Here is a 20,592-nt window from a genome sequence, read left to right as displayed (position 1 = left end):
TAAGTAGGCAAAATCAGGAGTAGGTATACCATAAAGCTATGTCTACATTAACAAACTTGATGTGACAAAAAAATGTTATGTGCCCATATATGGACATGATGATGTCATATCACTACCATATTTGGGTATATCATCACCATATGTGGGCAAATCACACTTTTATTTGTCAAACTAGTTTGATAGTGTAGACTGAACTTAAAGCATTGAAAGTTAATTTAAAATTAAGCCTGTCAAATGTATGTAATACTAACTACTGTATGTAACATCAAGAATTAGTTTCAGTAATTTGTTAAATGTCTTGCTAGTCCTGTAAATTGACCCGATTGTTCAAATTAGTGGAAATAAGTTTAGTAAACACATTTTCAGACATTATTTGCATTCTATATTTAACTTGCGTCTGAGGTTGATCAACAATGGAATTCAGCACCTTCTAGCTATAGTTACTTAAACATATTTAACTTGTTTAGATAAAGGTTTATACTGTTTGCACAAGAACAATATTTAAAGAAAGGTGTGTTGTAATTTGCTACCTGTCATTTACTTCATTTAAAGTATTCTTTTATACAATATTTTGTCTTATTGTGCTACTCTCTCAATTCTAGACTCGGTGAAAACGAGAAACTTTCCCAATACCAGTTTGGTTCAAAAGGTCATAAATTCTTTCTATATCGAATATTACATTTGAAAAACCAGACATTTTAAACTGGCCTATGGGTGTCTGATGGGAGTGCTGACTGTACAATATAATCAACCACATCCAACAGGCACACTGGCAAAAACAGGATGTCTTAGAGTCATTCTGATTCACAGCTCATGAGTGTATCCAGAACATTTTTGTATGAGGTTAAATAGGTGAGGGACTTTATTATTAACTATTGTGAGAATGATAGTTTAACAGTATAGTTGCGTTTCTCCCCTTTCAGAACATTTAACAAAAGTATTCATTCAATTTCTATGAAAAATTAAATGAAAACAAAATGGTCATAATTTTTTTTGGAAAATAAAAAAATGATGACCATTTTGTTTTCAAAAATAAAAATATATAAAAAAAACCATGCAGTCAAAAGGGCGTGAAACTAAAAAAGTTTTGGCCTAACAGGTATTTGTTTATGCAAATGTGGACAAATCTATGTATGATCATAATGAACTGATGAAAAATATAAATGTTAAAACCTACCATTTGGACGTACGGTTAGCACCAATTCTTGTGACATAGCAACCCCCATGGCTCGAATCTTTGCAACTACCTTCTCGTGCGAGACTTTACTTACATCTAAGTCATTTAAAAATAATATTTGGTCACCTTCATTTAAACGAGGAATACAAAGGTCAGCCTGAATGGAAAAAAATGTAAATGATTAATTATTAATTGAAATAATAACAAAAAAAAGTCAAAGCTGAATGTAAATTATTATAGACTTGATTGCAATATGAAGTACTGTAACATAACGTACCGGCGTGTTCGGTGCTACACGTGACACGATAACTGGAGTGTTCTGATCAGATCCGCCTTTCACGTTAAAACCAAACCTTCCCTGCTTGTCTGGAACCATACGTATCGTAACTAAATTTGCAGAAGTTACACCATTTGTCTAAAGAAGACGGAAAACAAATGAAAATATCATTATCTATATTTGATGAATGGTAAATAAATGTTTAATTGAACAGATTTGAACTTTGGTGCTTTTAACTTCTACTATATCACAATCAGAGTGACATTTATTTGACCTTTTGAGAAAAAGTAAATTGCTGTCAAAAACTATTATAATAAATATAATATCAGTCCAGAATGAATAAAATGAATCCAAGAACCTGGGGTCAGATTTACCAAACATACTTAAGTCATCTTAACTTTGTTTTGTCAATGATTTTGCAAAAAAGAGAAAATATTTCTACATTTTTTCCATTCAATAAGAAATAAGTAACTGTTTTGATATAAAGTTTTTTTTTTATCTGAGCACTATTGATAATTGACAGAGGCCTTGAAGTTTAACACGTTCAAGTTTTGTAATTACCTCGGTAGGAGGATATACATTTTAGTCCGAGATATTTGTATGTGTTTGTCTATTAGCAGGTTAACGTCAGAACTAAAATACGGATCTTTACCAAACCACAGATGATAGATATGTGGTCATGGAAGACTCCAGTCAGTTTTAAAGGCCATATTTAAGTATTTCACTTAACTCAATGAATATTTAAGTATTCCCCTTCCCATTTTTAAAATTTTCTCTTAGCCTAAGTGTGAATGGTTAATATGGTCACTGGATCTTAATTCTGGACCAGTTTTTATTTACTAATTTTAGACCAAAACTACAAGACGGATCTTTATCGCAATTCTTTTTTTTCCTTTATACTTCTGGCGGAGGTTTTAACTATCAGACCGTTCTTTTCATTATATTTGTAATTGATATAACATGCTTCAAAACTCACCAGACCATAATTGCCTGTGGTCAAATCATAAGACTTGCCATTGACGTTTGAAGGAGGACTGCCATCATCTATAAATAAAATATCTGGAGAGCTACCACTTAATCGATGCTTTTTCGAGAAACCATTTATTCTGAAAAAAAATGAAAAAATTTAATTAAATTTTTTAATACCAATTGTTTTTCCCCCAAGATGACCACTTGTAAAGTTGGAGTCGCAGTTGACATGATGACGTACTGTACGATATATTTTACCATCAATGAAGATTAGAAGGAGAGCTTAAAATGGAGTGAACACTCAACTGGTATTGGTGGTATCATCGTCTGATGCTTCATGGTTTTGCATCAACATAAGAGCCAATCTCAGCATCTTTGGGGAATATACAATAACCTATCAACATTAATATATATTAATTGTTTCCCAGAACAAACTACTTGGGCTATATTCAATTTATCAAACTGCCTGGGTACATAACAAAAATTAAGCCAGATAAATGTTCAGAGAATGTATGAAAGCCTTTAGAGCATTGAAAGATTGTTTCCCAGAAAGGAACACTACTTGGGCTAGTTCTCTGATCTTGATTGCCCACCAGAATAATGAAAATTTATTTTCATAATGTTCGTAGAAAGTAAAAGCCCCCTAGGCTATTGAAAATTTGTTTCCCAGAAAGAAAAAACTACTATTACTACTACTATTAAAAAGTCTGCATGCGCACCAAAATAATAATATATTCATTTTTGCAGTGTTTTTAGTACAACAGCCCCCTAGGCTATGTGGAAAGACATTTCCCAGAAAATACTACGCAGGATCACTTATTGAAAAGCCTTGTTGCCCAGCAAAATAATATAATATTCATTTTTAAAGTGTTCATAGAAAGTACAACATATCTCCCTAGGCTATATGGAAAAATTTTTCCCAGAAAATACTACTCAAGATTACATCTCTTACTGAACAGCCTGGTTGTTCACAAAAGTTAAAGGCAATAGTAGTTTTTACAGTGTTTGTAGAAAGTACATATAGGCTATATGGAAAGATTTTTTCCCAGAAAAAAACTATGCAGGATTAATTAGCCTGATTGCCCATTAAAGTAAGAAGCAATATTAATTTTAAGTCCTTGCAGTATGCACAATCTTGAAGCATTTTTTCTCCTGTAATATTCATTTATTAAACATACTAGGTTCCCACCAAGAAAAATGTTCATATTAGCATACAAATAATGAATGTTTATGAGTTGGATAGTGAGAATATTTCACGAATTGAAAGAATTATTTGTTTTATAACATCATTGAAAAAGGCTATGCCAAGAAGCTAGGCCATTCAAAAATGCAGTGCTCCAATTTTGGACACGAAATAGAACAGTTATAGACGCACTAACGGTTGATTTTCAGGAATCAGACAACAACCATGTGTGGCAAAAATGCTTTTCGCACATGTTGCATGATTAACAAATCAAATTGCAAGAATATAACACATAATAAAATATACTATAACAGTAAAGTACCATCATTATCAAACATTATGGCTTCTCAGAACTGTGCATAAATGAAAAGGTTACAATTTCCCAGAATGTTTAATATTAATTATGCTGAAAACCAGCAATAATTGATTGATTTAGCAAAAAATTAAATTTACATAAATTTTTATTATTTTGGAAAATCTATATAAAACACTAATTTGAAAATGTGACATTTTGTTTTCTTTTATTCTAGTATCTTCTTTCAACTTCAAGCACCTGGTGTCTATACTATGAACCCCTAGGTATTTGAGCTGATCCACATTGTCCAATTTCTAGGAAAGTCCAATTTGCAGTATTACCTAATCTTAAATAATCAATATAGTTTATCAATCAATATCTGCAGCTGTTTTAACAATAGAAAAAGGTGCAATTTACAAAGTGTCTAAGTACTGATAAATTCTAGGACAGTTTTAAAAGAGATGTGTTTGCTGTAAGAAAATAACCGGTTATCTGGTAGCTGAACATTTCAAATACTGGTAAATGGCATTCTCAAAGTCAAAACATCAGTTGGATGTTAGATTAGACCAAACTGGTTTAATATCACTGTTCCACTTTTAGCTGCAATTGACTGTTATTTACCATGTTTCAACTACTGAAACGTCTTTACTCTTTGATCATCTTTGAGTACTGTACATCGCAGTGATTTAAACACTTTTTTGGGAGCACAAACTAAGTTGTATCAATCAGTTGGTATATCAATTCCATATTTATAAATTTCAACAAATATTTTAAGGTTAAATTAAGACCATATAGTTTCCCTAATGATCAGCTTCGGCTGGATGGACCACCCTCGTAAAATATTGTTGAAATTTATAAATAAAATGAATAAATAAATAAAATATTTTTAACTTCAACTTCAGACAAATCAAGGTCTGGAGCCAGGATTATTAACGTTTTACAGGTTTGTCTAGTTCTTTTATCCAACCGAAGAAAAAGCTTTAAATAGTGCCGATAATGCAGAATTCTATAGAACTCCATATAGACGGATTCTATGAAACGAATATTGAAGGCTGCAAGCAACATACTTTTGTTCGCAAATCCTGAATTAATGTACATGGGCTTTACACTATGCTCTTGCAATGAAAATTAATTGCAATTTCCAAGAAACAAGTTCTTAAAATTCGCAGAAGAGAATATTAATAGTACAAAATTCAGATTGCGAATTATATTCTCACGCTACAGATAATGTAGTAATGATAAATCCATAAAAATAACCAATTTATCATTTATTCAGTAATAAATGTATTTATACAAATTGATGTTAGTGTCATTTTATGTTACAATACCAATGATCAAATTTGATTTTGCTGTTATTTCTCTGGTAGGTAGAAATGGCTCTATTTTCATCAGTACATTTATGTCAACTTATATTAGTGTGGTTGAGTTTGAAAATTAATATAAAACAATAAAGTAGTGAAATAAAAGTTACTGATGAATTGAACAGCCAATATTACTCTAAAAAATTGATTTTAAAAAAAGAATATAAAAATCAAAAAATTATTTACAATAAAGATCTTTAGGTACAGTGTTTTATGTCGGGAACGCCGGGATGCCAAGTGGCGACGTATGTGTTGGCATACAATGTTTTAAGTTGGGTACACTGGGTGGTCATTATCGCATAGAGCCTGTAGCAGCCTAGCACCATGCTTGGAGGTACTGTATTATGCATATTTCTTGATAGAAATAATTGATACTGTCTACGAAATTATTTTGCCTGATTCATTTCTAACATTAATTTCTGAAGTATTGTATAAGGAATGACGTTATTGAGCTGTAAATAGGTTGGATAATACACGCTCTAGATATTAATTAATTAGGTCAGAAACTAGGTTGCGTTACTAATTAATTCAATCATAACACTTTATCAGTCAGTTGTTATTCTGATTGCGTAGAGGTCACAATTTCAATTATTGGGATTTCATATGTCAAATCTCATAATGCAAATGTTAATGTTATTAATATATGATATGCATGAGCATTATTAATATCACTTATACTGTATTATAAACCGAATATTGTCAGTTTTTTCTTGATCAATGTAAAAGTTTAAGTACAGCAGAACTTCCATAAAGGGACACTTTGCTGGGACCTGAAGGTGTCCCTTAATAAATAAGAGTTCTACTGTGTCCCCTGATTAGGGTTGGCTGCAGTGTTAAAAACATACATTCCCTTTCATTCGTTTCACAATAAAGTGAATAGAATCGGTGTTGTATATCACATACAGTATTATACTTCATTCTTCACATCTATAATAAATAAATTGCAGCCAAGCCAGGAATGAAAGTTTAGGATGTTTATTATAAACACAGTCTGTTCTTTTTCTTTACTATAATTATTTTATGTTAAATTTACTGAATGAATAATAGGCAATATCATGCAATGAAAGCCAGGGGTGAATATTCACCTAATACTGTGTCTATTTTGTACTTTAATAACTTACTTTGATTTTTCATGTGGAGATGAAGGAATTTTACCATCAAAACTAAAGAAACGACTGTTTCTCCTATAAAACAAAATTTAAAAAAAACAGAAGTTTTAAAATAAAGTACAAAAGATAATAGAGTATAAAAGATTTTTAAAAAAAGAAGGAAAAAAAAGACGTTACTAGAAGAATAAATTCATTTATTTTGTTATCACTAAAACAATAACAATTCAACAGAAATTCTTTTTATTTAGTATTCTGAAAATTAAACTTGTTGTTGTGCATTGGCTTGCCCAGAGATTCTGGGCTACTAAATTGAACCCATTAGGCTACTAATTGAACCTACCCCCACCCCAACCCATCTTACCATTGGCTACTAAATTGAGCCCCTAGGCTACTAAATTGACTTTCTCCTAACCCTACTAAATTGAACCCTCTAGGCTACTAAATTGAACCCCTCACTACTAAATTGAACCTTGGCCACCAAAATGAGAATTTGTGTAAAACCTTTCCATAAACTTTTGACATATTCAAGGCACTATACAACAATGTCATCGTTCAATAAGTACTACTGAATTATAATAGTACTTTACAATTATTGCCTAGAGCAATATTGTTAACAAGAATGTTGTTTTTAGGATTTAGTATGGATTAGCAATAAATCTTCCAAATTCAATACAATTCTGGGAATTTCACGTTCGCAAAATTGTTTTCACTGTAAATCTTTTGTGACTATCAAACTGGATGCGTCAAAACGACGAACCACGGGCAGCATACGTGTACGAGTGGGTGGGCCCTGATGTATTTTGTATGGTATATGGGGTGCGTGGGTGGTGCAGATAAAAGAAAAGAGTGGGAGAAGCACATTTAGGCATTAATTACGGCTAATTTCAGACAGACGCCAAAACGATTTGTTTTACAGTATTCAATGACGTCTATCATGTTTCTCATGGAATACGATACAAAAGAGAAGACATTATCCAATCAAAAGCAAGCAAATTTACAGCATAGATGCTTCAATTGGCCAATCACCTGCCAGCTATTGGCCACTGATAAATTTGAATTGTAAATTAATATCAATCCCTTTATGTCTTCCAGCAATACAATACAACTTTATTATTGATTGAAGGTACATATTCTTGGAATAGCAATAAAAATGTTTAAAAAGAAAAATAAATTTGTATTCATGTCGATTTTGCTTATTCATGTGTTGTAACAAAAAGATGGTATTTTTAGTAATTCTTAGAAACTGCATTTGATGGGTATGTTTAGTAAAGAAACATGTTTTAATATTCATATTCCAAGTACTGTAAATAATTGATTGACAAACTGCAATTGAATAATTGCAGGACTAAAATAAAGCGATGCAACAAATGGTACACTAAACTAATTTGCGCTTAGCCCTACAGTCAAACACTGCAGTTCAATTTATAAAAAAAAGGACAAACATAAAACATATACAAAGAACATGAAATCGCAAGTACTGTATTAAGTTTATGGTACGATTAAAGTTCTAAAAACATTATTGTTAAAGTATTTATATACACTTTCAATATTCCTGCACACAATAAATACTACAATACATTTACATAGGGAAATAACTACGAAACAGAAAGTAAACAATGAAAATGAAACAGGATCTGCGGGAAAGGGAAACATCCTATTTGTATGTACAACAGGAAACCTGGCAATGTGTATTATAGTATATTACTTGTATCATCCATGAAATGAGATAGGATGTCTCATGACATGGACTTGCACAACCCAACTAAGCAATCGGACATCAATTAACCATGCATAAATACTGTATAGAATGAAGGTATAATGGGAAATACCAACTATAAAAAACACAATGGGTACTATGTAGTAATAACATGATATGTGCATAAATACATTTTATAACTTAATATTACAAGTTGTTACATTTTGCAGATATTTTCACATCTGCAAAATGTAACAACTTGTAACCAGGTTTGCAAAATGTGAATACAATTTGTGGAAAAGGGGACCTCTGTGAAATCTCGGGAGAAAAACACACTGATGAGAGGCCTGTTTTTGTTCCGAGTTCTTACTGCATGCATGTATTGCCCTGGTATTAAACTGACCAATCATAATAATCAAATAGTGAGCAACTACGCATTCCCTCCGAGATTTCTCAGAGTTCGTGTATGCGTGTATGAAAACATGTAATAAGTCGGGAGATCAAACCTGGTTACAAGTTGTAACAATTTATGCTGATGTGAAAAAGTTGTTTTCTATTATGTACCAACCTTAAAATAGAACTTTTTGATTTCATGTTACATTTGACCTTGCAGCTATCAAGTTAACACTCTGAGCATGCTCATACATTTAGAGCAGACGTAGTTTAAGCCTTGATAGCTACATATTTCAGTTCATCATGGAAATAAAACAACAATCAGCTACATAAAAAAAAACGATTTTAAACATCACTTACTGATTTTCAACTTCCGGTCTATTAGAAGGTATGTAGGCAGGCAAAGTTCGGCTTTCCGCTCGGATCACTTCCGTTGTCGTTCCTCCTATTGTCCTCCTTACTACCTTCTTACTCGGTGACCTACATAAAAAGAAAAATAATGCTCATTAAGAAAAAAACAAATAACACAAACAGTGATTCATCCCGAAAAAATATCCTTAATTTAGTTAGTATCCATTGGCAGCCGCAATTAGAAACTCACAACAAAGAGAGTATTCTTACAAATTAATAATAATTAACCACTAGTACTGTATTTCATAATTGGTAATTAATATTAATTAGTAATCAGAAATAACCTTGAAATAATGATTTAGAGGAATACAACTGAATTGAACTATCATCTTCTATCAACCTTACTATTTGTATGTTAAAATCTGTGAAAAAGCACTCCAGCCTATATATACAAAGTCTGACGCAAATAACCTACTATATTATACTTCTTGAGTTTTTGACCCAGATGATAAATGTATCACCCACTAGCTAAACTATTGCTATCTGAAATGACACCTTAATCATACAATTGGTATCAAATATATAATCTGATAAGGCAGGGATAAGAGAAAATATACACAATGATATATAAATAATGAGAATCTCCATACACACAAACTAAACATCATATCAATACAAAATTCTGAATCACATGTCATTACATAATAATAGTAACTAAATTATTCCAACAGAGTTTGTGATAGGATCTGTGGTGTATTAGCATTTATAACTCAAATCTAATGATTTCTTATGAAATGTATGGTGATACCCAACTGAGCACACACAAGGAAAAACCACAAGTCACCTTTTTATTTGTGATTCACCAAACCTATTTCCAGTGGTTTCCTAATATCAATATTGCGTACATTTACAGTATTGCGCCGTATCAATAAATTTCAAGCCGCATTACAGATAACTAAAACTAAATGTTAATTTTAAGCAATGAGATGAAAAAAGTATGATTTTAGGAGTTTTAAAAATTTAATTAGATTTAAAGCCCTACAAATATGCCGGTGACATAGAACTAAAAATGATATTAAAAGTAACAGAATAAAAATCAATTTTGAATAAAATAAGTAAAATAAAATAAATTAGTGACATCAAAAAATATAAAAAAAGTTTGTATATTGATTCTCAAATTTATGTTTTGAAAACACAAAATAAGTTTTTTTCTATGAAATAGTTAAACAAATTTAAATTAATGATACATAATAGTAAACTATATAAATTCATTTTATTTCATCATGTGTTAAAATATTTATAAAACATGAAATTTGTTTTCCAGACACAAGATAATAAAAAAGTTCATTTAAAACTAAATGAACAAATAAATGAAAATAAAACAAACCTATTCCCGGCAACGGAGTAGGGTAAATATCTTCGATCATTTCTCGATTTAGGCTCTAAATCTAATGTAGACATTCCTCCATGAAGGTTCATCAATAAGTCCATAGAAAATGGAAAACCCAACATACTCAGAACACCACACCTCCAACAACCAGTTAACAAATACAACACATGCCACATGGACACACCACAGACATGTGAATGTGTCACTATCATAGAATTTGATTGGTTGTGGAACAAACCACATGAATATGTATGTTGTAACACAAGCAAGGAATTTGATTGGCTGAGGAACAGACTACAATACATAAATATGGTCATGCTATCATAAGCAAAGTATCTGATTGGCTCAAACAAACCAAATACTACCACAGTAATATTAAAAAGATTAAATAATGGAATTCAATCCAATAATGGTTGTTTGAAGTAACCAAATTTAATTGGTTGAAGAACAAACCACAAAACATATGAATATTCATGATTATCGAAAATAAAGCTTGTTATTATTAGAAAAAGCAATTCCTCCTCAGGCAGTGTGAATTATTCATTGGTTTGTGGAAAACCACATCACTCCAGATGCATTGTATGACTAGTACTGCACTATTCCTACCATTTATATTGATAACCTATACACAGAGATCTCAACTTGAAATAAAATATTGGGACCAGGGACTACACTAAAAGAAGTGCGGCCAAACCATAGAGGTTTGTTGCATTAAAAAAATACATCAACACGTAGATCCTAGAGGTCATTATCAAAACATCTAGGGTGATCAGCATCTATAGTAAGCAAAGGGTATGATAGGAGCTTTCCAAGTAGTGCATACGCCAATGTACATTGTGAGTTTTGTTTAAAAAGGGTGGAAAATGCGTCCCTGATGCATTAAAAGGCATAGTATTTAAGCATAACACAAAACAGGATGTTTTTTTATTGTGAGAAATTGTATCTTTAGCGGGAGGTTACTTGAAATATCGGGAAAGACTTGGGAAGTCTATCTATTATTCAATATTTAAGAAAGAAAGTCGAGTACAAAGGAATGAACCTAACATATTTATGTATCAAACAAAAAGATAATGATCCAGTAGTAAGACTACTTGTTTAATAAAAAAAAAAGGAAAAAAATCAAAACCTGTGAAATTCCCGATCTTTATTTGCTAACCGTTTCTTGGCATCTTCCATTGTTTGCAACTCTGTTCTCCCACTACAAGAATAAAAGCACAATGAAATTATGAATTTATGAATTATGTAAAAGTAAGTTGAACTCCCTAAATCATAGGAGAACCTGTTTGATACAATATATTAATTAAATTCGTAACTCTAAGAATACTTGCATCATTCCGGATACTGTAATGTTTACAAACAAAATTAATAGAATAATTCATTTTCTCAGTAAGCAAAACAAAAAGTCAAATTAATGCATTCCATTCGGAACTAATTATGGCATTCCTTTTAACGTCCAATTAGAATGCTAATTTGAAAAGTAACTATGTTTATTAAGAAACACATCTGTGTCATTAATTACTATGCTAAAAATAACAAGACCAGTGATAAGGCTGCAGGTTCAGAAAGTATATCATTTAACTGTTTAACTTAAATGAGTACAACATATAAAAATACCACACATTTAAATGATGGCTGAATAAAGGTAAAAAAATCGTGTCATGCTTTAAACTGATTTATGATTAAAGTACAACTTAAGGAAACTTGTACCCATAGTCCGATTATCAACAAACAGGCATTGGCCATTTCACATCGCCTGGTAGAACCAATTATATGTTAGTCATAACAAGATACTTTGATAAATACACATTGATATATTAACACAAGCAAGAATGATGCAAATATATCTAGCAGAAAATTCAAAACATGCATGTACTTTGACACAGATCCATGCAATCAACAGTGGTGAAAAAACGAACCTTGACCTTAACAAAAAATTGTAATAAGAAAACAAGTTTGAAAGTAAATTAATTTGTGTCAACACCAATGGAGTTGGAGTATCTGCGTCATACGCTATATACGCCATAATTCCATCGGTGTGAACACAGTCCTAAAAGAGCATCATTTTGCAATCTGTGACATATTTGTTGTAATACTGTTGTATAGTGTCCTTGCCTAACAACATTATTATCATTCATACTGGGCGACCTCTTCAGTTGAAGACTGTTCTCCCAGAGGGTCCAGCGTACAGGGCTACGATATGATCCACCCACACCAGGAGACAATCCACTACTTTTTCAAATAGTGTACCAAGTTCTTTTTCGTGCACATGAGCAATGAATATACGTGGGACCAATGGTTCAAATATACTATTGAACTCTTAATTACATCATCGAGAGTGCAATTTCATTATATGCAAGTATTACAATTTTTATTTGAGCGAGTGCTGTTGACTGATCATGATTGATCAACCTGTACAGCTCGCAGTCTATACTCTACTCCGCGTCCAAAATTGGAGTGCTATTTTTCAAATAGTTTAGGCCTATTGTAATAATAATGAATGTTTTTTATTATTAAACATATTATAAAATTTAATGTTATTCAGTGAAAGATGAAAATTTGTTTTATTTCATCTTTCACTTCAAGACACTATTTGTACTATTGCACTCATAAACATTCATATTTTGTATAATACCAATTCTTATTTCATTAAAAATGCAAAGAACAATACATAATTTACATTTATTAATAGTATTGTAAAACCAATCAAAGTGAAAATTATTTTTCAGAGAAAGTTTAATCTTATTTTCAATAGCACCAATAAAGGATTTATAATCAACTTTCCATTTCTATTCAATTCCGAAAACTTACATTTCAAAATAATTGCTGATGAAAATGATAATACCATCTATACTTGGAAATAACATGTTTTAAGCAATTGACCAAAAAAAGTATTAATGGTATGATAAAATTACATATTCAGTCAAAAAATAATAATAATAAACTTTCCATTTCTATTCAATTCCGAAAACTTACATTTCAAAATAATCGCTATGATGTAAATGATAATACCATCTATACTTGGAAATAACATTTAGACAATTTTTTTTAACCAATTAACCAAAAAAAGTATTAATGGTATAAAAATTGGTAAAATTGACAAACTTATATATTCATTTAAAAAAAAAATAAAGAGCTGAAAATAAGTTAAATGAGACTGAGAGTCAATAAAATATCCAACTGTACAATATTAATAGCAGGCATTTTGTGGGCAAAGTTACTTGATTTAATTTTCAGAGAAACAGGCCATTAGTTACATATATATTCACCTATTTGTTGGATTTAATACCGGTGTTTTGTGAGTGTACCCCGATGTGTACTGTGAGGTGAAATGGGTAAATAAATGGGGATTTTGTGTTAAAAATTTAATATACAGTAGTGGTGGGACACTAAAGCTAAATCGACACAAAAACTGACACACTCCCTCATATTTAGCACTATGAGGGCAAGCTTTGGGGGGGGGGGGGGGGGTTCAGTCACAGCCAAATATCTGCTGCTAGGAAACTTGCCCCATGAGGCTACTTAAAAAGGCCACTTCAGCTCACAAAGCTGCTGGTCCTCAAGTAGCCTTTCCAGGTGGTTCAGTGATTACACGGAATCAATGCAGAACCGTGTTGGTTTAGCGTGTTGTATAAACGGGCCCATACTTAAAATGTAGTGTTCCACATGCACAATTTGGATAATTATGAGTTGCGAGTGAGTGTGAACTACTTTGTATGGTAATGAATGCATAACATTGAGTGTGGCCTTAGTAGAAACTATACTGTACACACGGTGAGCTTATAATTGTGACACCTGTTTAATCAACAATTTGTAGTTATACTTATTTATAAAAAGTAACTAAAACACTTTAGAATACCATATAAAATACCATGAAAGCTTTACAAAACTTTAGTATAAAAACACCAGCCGCTTAAAAAAAAATCACATAAAATACAGGCTTTTAAAAAAAAAACGCACACAAATAAACAACATATATCAGCGATTGCTACCATACTTGTTACAAAAAAAAACAGTGATGGGTGAAATTAGGGGTGCCAAAATAGGGTCACAGCACAGCGACCCCATATTTACCTACCTATAACGATACTTGGGTCCTAGAGGTAACACCCCCTGTTCAAACATAGGCTCTCCTGATACCTCTCTGAAAAATGGGGGTATTGTTGTTGTCTTTATTTTTAGTCATTATTTTCAAAAACTAATGGTTTTTAGATTTACTTATTATTTGTAATGTTAATATAAAAATAAAAACAAATTAATGTTTTGTGTTGAAAATTTGACTTGTCTGTTAGATTAGGAAAAATGGTAATGCATTGTGTGTTTAAATATGTTTATACAGTATAATTAAATTTGGTACTGATATCTTTTTATAGAGAAATGATATTCAAATTTGGACTGAAAACCAGATGATTGGGCTGTTTGTTCAGATGATCTGGTTATCAGAACAAATTTCAGATGGTAGAGTTGACAGCACTGTGTAAGAACACAAAAATGAAACATGACATGAATTTGTGCTCAAATTGTACAAAAAAGTGCAAAAACACAACTCATATACATACAGTAGACTTCAACCATATACAGGGGGTACCCTGTTAGGGGGACACTTTCCTGTGAAACGATCTAGAGGAAATGTGCTTTTAAGATTACAGCCAACTAATATTCAGAGGATAATCCTATTAAGAAATCATATTTTAGAAAAAGCATTGATTTGTATTTATGCCTTTTAATATACCGAAAATGTTTGAAATGTATCAGTTAGGTCATGATTTACAATGTATAATTAATAAATAGTATTATAAGGAATCAAAAGGCTATCAATCCACCTGTAGTTTCTATCCATAGTATATGGAATGTGCTGTTATTGTAAAACAGCAGGTTTTCCAATAAAAACAATTAATTTCTTAATTTTTAATTTTTTTTCGCATTAATGCCAATAATTGCAAAATAGCACATCATAATTGCAGGGGTTCTCTCAATGATTTGTTCATACTAAAATTTCTTTCTCTGCAATAACCATTAAAAATGTATACCATTATTGGTTACCAATGAGTATTAAGCTGTACTAGTGTAGTACAGCTGTCAGAGCTACCCTAGTACAATAAAGTTGAATAAATAAATAAATTTAATTCCCCCTTCCTGTTAACTACGGTAATCTCTCTCTCTTTTTTGTAGTTTTTCCTGAAATTAACACATTTGTTGATTGGCCACAAAGACTTTAGGAGCTTATGGTGTATTAAGATAGTTCTGGTTCTTGTTTACGGTGTCATTTGTGGTTGCAATAAAAATGAATTTGATGAATTCTTAGAATAATTATGCTCTAGTTTATTCACTCTAACTAAGCAAAGATCCGATCAAATAAATGAGTAGAATTTAAAAAAAAAAACCAATTTTAAAGAATATTGCCGTTTTTATTTTCAGACAGCTGATGAGGTCATGAAATAAAAGGTCATGAAACAAAATTGTTCGCAACTTGTAGATTTTTCTCAACTAACAAATTGACTTGACTACTATCTTTCTAACTATATTGTTTGAAGGTTTGCATGGCGAAATCAATATGTTGATATAAAGTTTGCGGTAGACCAAGTATATAGTTCTGAAAAGAACTGTTGAGTTTCTTGGCGTTTCGCTCAACATACTTTGATTGTCCTCAGGAGCGAGACTGACACCTCTTCAGGACGATCAAAGTATATTGATCGAAACGTCGAGGACTCAACAGTTCTTTTCAGAACTATACATGGTGTACCGCAAACTTTATATCAACACCTTTCTAAATGTAATAATGTTAACAAGATTCAACTTGTTAATGAAAATGTTAGTGTTAATGAGATGCACTTAGTAACGTACCTGTACCTGTATTTAGATCCTAATTGGAACATGACACGCTTTTTCTGCGACGGTTGCGGTTCCGCCAGTCGGAAAAACGTGTGGTGTTCCACACACGATTTCCAGAGATTCTTGCAACTTCGGTAAGATCCAAGGTTAAAGCCTATTAATGAGTCACGAGTTTCTCCCTATCAAGAAAAACAAATCATTATTACTATAATTATTATTATTTAATATGGGAAAACAGGATTAAATTCTTATCTAATATGGTACTGTAAATGTTAATAATCACTATACTTACTCTTTCTTTGCACACATAAGGTGTTTCAAAAAGTAAAAATTTGTTTGGTTAGGTAGTATACAAATAAATTTGTATATGGAGTAGTTTTTTTACTTTACTGCAAATGTGAAATCAGGCATTCAACTGACTAATCATAGTACACACTGAACTTAGGGCACAAAGTTCCGTTTGTGATGTGTGTGAAATTATCTCATGATGTAAAATGTTACAATTATTGGAATAAGTTGTAATAATGTATGTACCAGTATGTACAACGGATATACTGTGAGTATAACAACCTGGCGTAAACTTTTCCAGATTATTTTTCATCATGCAGGATGGCTTCTACTTATGGATTACTAAGAAATTTATGACATCTGTTAATCTTTAAAGGAAGAATGAGATGTTGGCAGAATGTTAAGTGAAGCCAAGACGGATGTTTAAATGAATGTTTAATAGTTTCCTGGTTACACTTACAGCTGATTTGGGGTGAAAGGTTATGTTTTGACGTAGTATATAGACTATGACCACAACTTCCTTTTACGTGGTAAGGGGAAGAAACCACAATTTGTAACCAGGATTTCCAGCAGGTCTTATATTTTAAAATTTCCGGTTTCTGCTGCGAGCAATGTGCTGATTAAATAAATTAGTTTGTGAAGAAATTTATACCACCAATCACTTGGCAGAAACAAACACTCATTATGTGTTGGAACCCATTTTACCTTTTTATCAATGTGTAACTTTTAGAACCAATGCAAAATAATGATTATCATTTTGAATACGATTGATCTCTGGTCAACTAAACAGTCTTAACTCTCACACCTGAATGTGTCTCATTTTGATATTTTTTAATAGTGAATTTAAACATTAAAACAAAAACATAGTGTGTATAAATTACATTTTTAAAGTACATTTTGAAATGAAGCGAAATGTAGCAGAATTGTAAGATGGGAGAGGACGACTTCTGCCTTGCGAGCCAGAGCCTCAAAAACTTGTTAAAAGTCCTGGATATTTTGCCAAAAGAAATAAATGAAATGCAATGAGGGTGGGAGAAGGGGAGAAATAATAAATTCAAATATGAAATAATTTTTTTTTATTAATAATTATTTATTATTAAAAAAATAAATTATGGTGCATAAAAATGAAAGTTGTTCATCTGTACATTCTAAGATAATAATTTTTTTAATAAAGGTCTGAAGACAAGTTAGAAATTAATTTCTACGCTTTAAAATACTTATTGGAAAACCAGACCACACATTTCATGGAATTTGACGAGTAATAAAAGTAAAAGGATATACATACTGTACATTAATTTCTAATTAAATTTCAATGGCCTTTTAAAATACCACAAGTGAAGTTGTGGCTTGGTGGTTATGATGCTTGGCTACCACTCGAAGGGTCCTGGGTTCCCGTCACATGTCAGGATTTTTTCTAAGGACAAAATTACAACTCCACTCCCAAAGACTTGTAATAAGACTTTGTATATGTAGAGCATCTTGTGTATATGTTTGTCTTGTGAACCTCTGAGGGTCCCTAATGATCAGCAATTGCTGGATGGATCACCCTCATTAAATATGGTGTTAAAAAAAAAGAAAAAAAGAAAAAAAAACCATGTACAGTACTAATTATTGGTTAATTGAATCTCTTGCATACACAATTCACAACATCATAAATTACTGTAATTTGTCAAATAGTATTCAAAACTGTTGTACAAATGGTTATTCTGGTTTAGAGGTAACTGTAATAACATAATATAATAATTATCTTTTATTTCATGACGCATCTAACATTGTTAGGTCATTTAAAGGTAAAAGGTATATTATGCTAAAGTTGGAAACTGAGGAAATTCAAATTAGACCTTCTACAGACCCACCAGCCATCAGTGCAGCGCCTACCAGATCAGCACGCAAGGAGACGATCCCTACTCTTTGCGAATAGTATACCAAGTTCTTTAACATGCACATTATGTACATGGGACCAACGCCGAAGTCTATCTGAAGGACAAGGGAATGAGAGTAAGCATCTTGCTTAAGAATGCAATCAAGGCACAGACAGGTTCGAACCTATGCCTATCACATGCTAGTCCAATTCCCTTATCATTACAACATCAGACTAAAAAGCATCCAACATATTCATATTCCCAGACGGTCTCCCATCCAAGAACGCAACCAGGCACAATATTGCTTATTGTGATGACGATATATCATCAAAGACGAGAACCACTATTTCAACACAGGATGGTTATTCTTTCTAAAACTAAGTGTCTTATGAGGCTCACAAAATGGCGCTATGATATTTAAGAATTACGAATTAAAAAGCCCACAAATAGTATTACTATTAATGTACAGTACATACTCAAGTACCAGTTATTATACTCCAAAGAATGAAATACATGCTATCACACCAGGATGCAGTATTTCAATATTAATTGTTGATGATAAAATCAACTTCAGCTTTAAGAATTCCAATGATGTCATAATTAATGTGGAATATGATATGATGTGTTTTATTGCTGGTAGAGTTTGTCTGTTTAACAGCAATCATAGAAGAAAGAAAACAATAACATATTAGACCTCATAAATATACCTTATAATTCGAACCATAACATAACCTCAACTGCCCTAATTACTAATGTTGTTATGCAGTTTGGGAAAGACAAATGGAATGACCAATAAAAAGATAATGAAAAAAGAATTATAAATTCAGATTGTGCGTTTGTTTGTTTTTGCAAATGTCCTCATCCATATCACACAAGGTATCAAAATGACCGCAATAGTGCTGGGAAGGTTTATAACACACTTGAAAACTGCCCTGGGGTGGGGTATGTTTTCTAGCCACTAATATCTTTTCTAAAATTTATCAGAGCATTTGAAAGAAATTAAACCAGAATACTTTTAATTATGTACTTTAATGTGTACCATACTAATTAAATATGCTTCCATAATAGTTACTTTTATTAAGCTATTAAAACAAATATCAATATCAAATTATATTCTAACAATCCCAGGCTGTAAAATCAACTTCAAATTCCTATCAATAATCATCTATTTGTTTGAGGTTATAAATACCCACAATCAATAATTGAAGTCATTACCCTCATTAGAAGTAAAGTTTATAATACAGTATACTGATCAATATTATCAGCTATTGTATGTAATGTATTGTTAAATTGAATAGAGAAATTGATATACAATTTTAATTTCTGATACATGGTTAACCTTTTCTGTCTCAACTAACCATGAACGAGGTAATTTCTTGAACGAGGGTAAATATCGAATAGTACCAAGTTTTACCAATTAGTAAGCATTCTTGCTCTAAATGTCTCATGTTATTCATGTAGATGTGGTGATGTGGTGTTTCTCGTATCTAATGGCAGATTTAGAATGTCCAGACCTGACTAACTGACTTCGATTTTAGTTTTAAACATTCAAAGATACTACATGTGTGCCCACCATATTCACTCTTGATTGCTGTATTTTGTTATAATAAACTTATAATATTATTAACACTATATCAAAGAAATAAACACACTAAAAAACAATAAGAAATATGACTTATGTAACTATAAATTCCAAACAGCAGTTTTCTAAAGCAAAAGCAGAAACAAATTGAGATCTTTAAATATTAAATAATTGAGAAAATATATCAAGCTATCTTCTGAATGTCGAAAAAAAAAATTACATACCATATATTCCAAATATGTTGCATAATAATAAGAGGACGAGGAAAGTGCACACCAGCCTCAGGTAAGTTATACAGAGAGAGAAAGAGAGAGTTAACATTGACTGGTCTACACCTCCAACAACAGGTACTGTAAGTCATACACACACGGAGTCAAACTTGACTGGGCTACACCTCCAGCCTCAGGTAAGTTAAAATACACACACACACAGAGTCAACATTGACTGGGCTACACGTCCAACAACAGCAGTCGCCCTCTTTGTAATCGCCTAATGAAGCAACGCAATTTTAAATACCAGAACTTAACGTTGATTAAACTCCTTACGACTTCACCGCATACCTATGACAATAGACCTTGTCTCCTTGGTAGGAACACAATACAATCCTCTGCTGTCAGTATCCTACTTTAATATCCATACCAACCAGGCACTTTAAACAAGCTTTACTTCAATCCATTGTATGATATTCATAACAAAACAATAACAGTTGAATAATTGTATTATATACATTAATTTCAATAGCAGAGAAAATCTAATCCAACCAGCAATAATGCAGAATATAATTAAATGTCAAACTTAAAAGACACGCAAAAAAGTTCGCTCTACTATCC

The 20,592-nt window shown here is 31.8% G+C and overlaps 1 protein-coding gene across 6 annotated transcripts in view; it reads right to left on the bottom strand.

The window, feature by feature from the left end:
- Positions 1–20,592, bottom strand: part of LOC144841544 (tyrosine-protein phosphatase non-receptor type 4-like) — a 64,412-nt gene that overhangs the window by 12,376 nt on the left and 31,444 nt on the right. For 2 of the 6 annotated variants that reach the window (XM_078697933.1, XM_078697934.1), the window contains exons 10-17: positions 16,043–16,209; positions 14,277–14,342; positions 11,328–11,399; positions 8,821–8,940; positions 6,384–6,446; positions 2,431–2,560; positions 1,455–1,592; positions 1,178–1,334 (exon numbers count right to left, since the gene is read on the bottom strand). In XM_078697933.1, the coding sequence (XP_078554059.1) occupies positions 1,178–1,334; positions 1,455–1,592; positions 2,431–2,560; positions 6,384–6,446; positions 8,821–8,940; positions 11,328–11,399; positions 14,277–14,342; positions 16,043–16,209 (913 nt within the window). The remainder of the gene's footprint in view (positions 1–1,177; positions 1,335–1,454; positions 1,593–2,430; positions 2,561–6,383; positions 6,447–8,820; positions 8,941–11,327; positions 11,400–14,276; positions 14,343–16,042; positions 16,210–20,592) is intronic. The other 4 variants (XM_078697936.1, XM_078697937.1, XM_078697935.1 and 1 more) reach the window with 3 other exon arrangements.

This window comes from Antedon bifida, chromosome 4, assembly GCF_963402885.1.
Source record: "Antedon bifida chromosome 4, ecAntBifi1.1, whole genome shotgun sequence".
NCBI lineage: Eukaryota > Metazoa > Echinodermata > Crinoidea > Comatulida > Antedonidae > Antedon > Antedon bifida.
The sequence above is the reverse complement of the archived record's forward strand: the minus strand, read 5'-3'. Positions and strand labels throughout refer to the sequence as shown.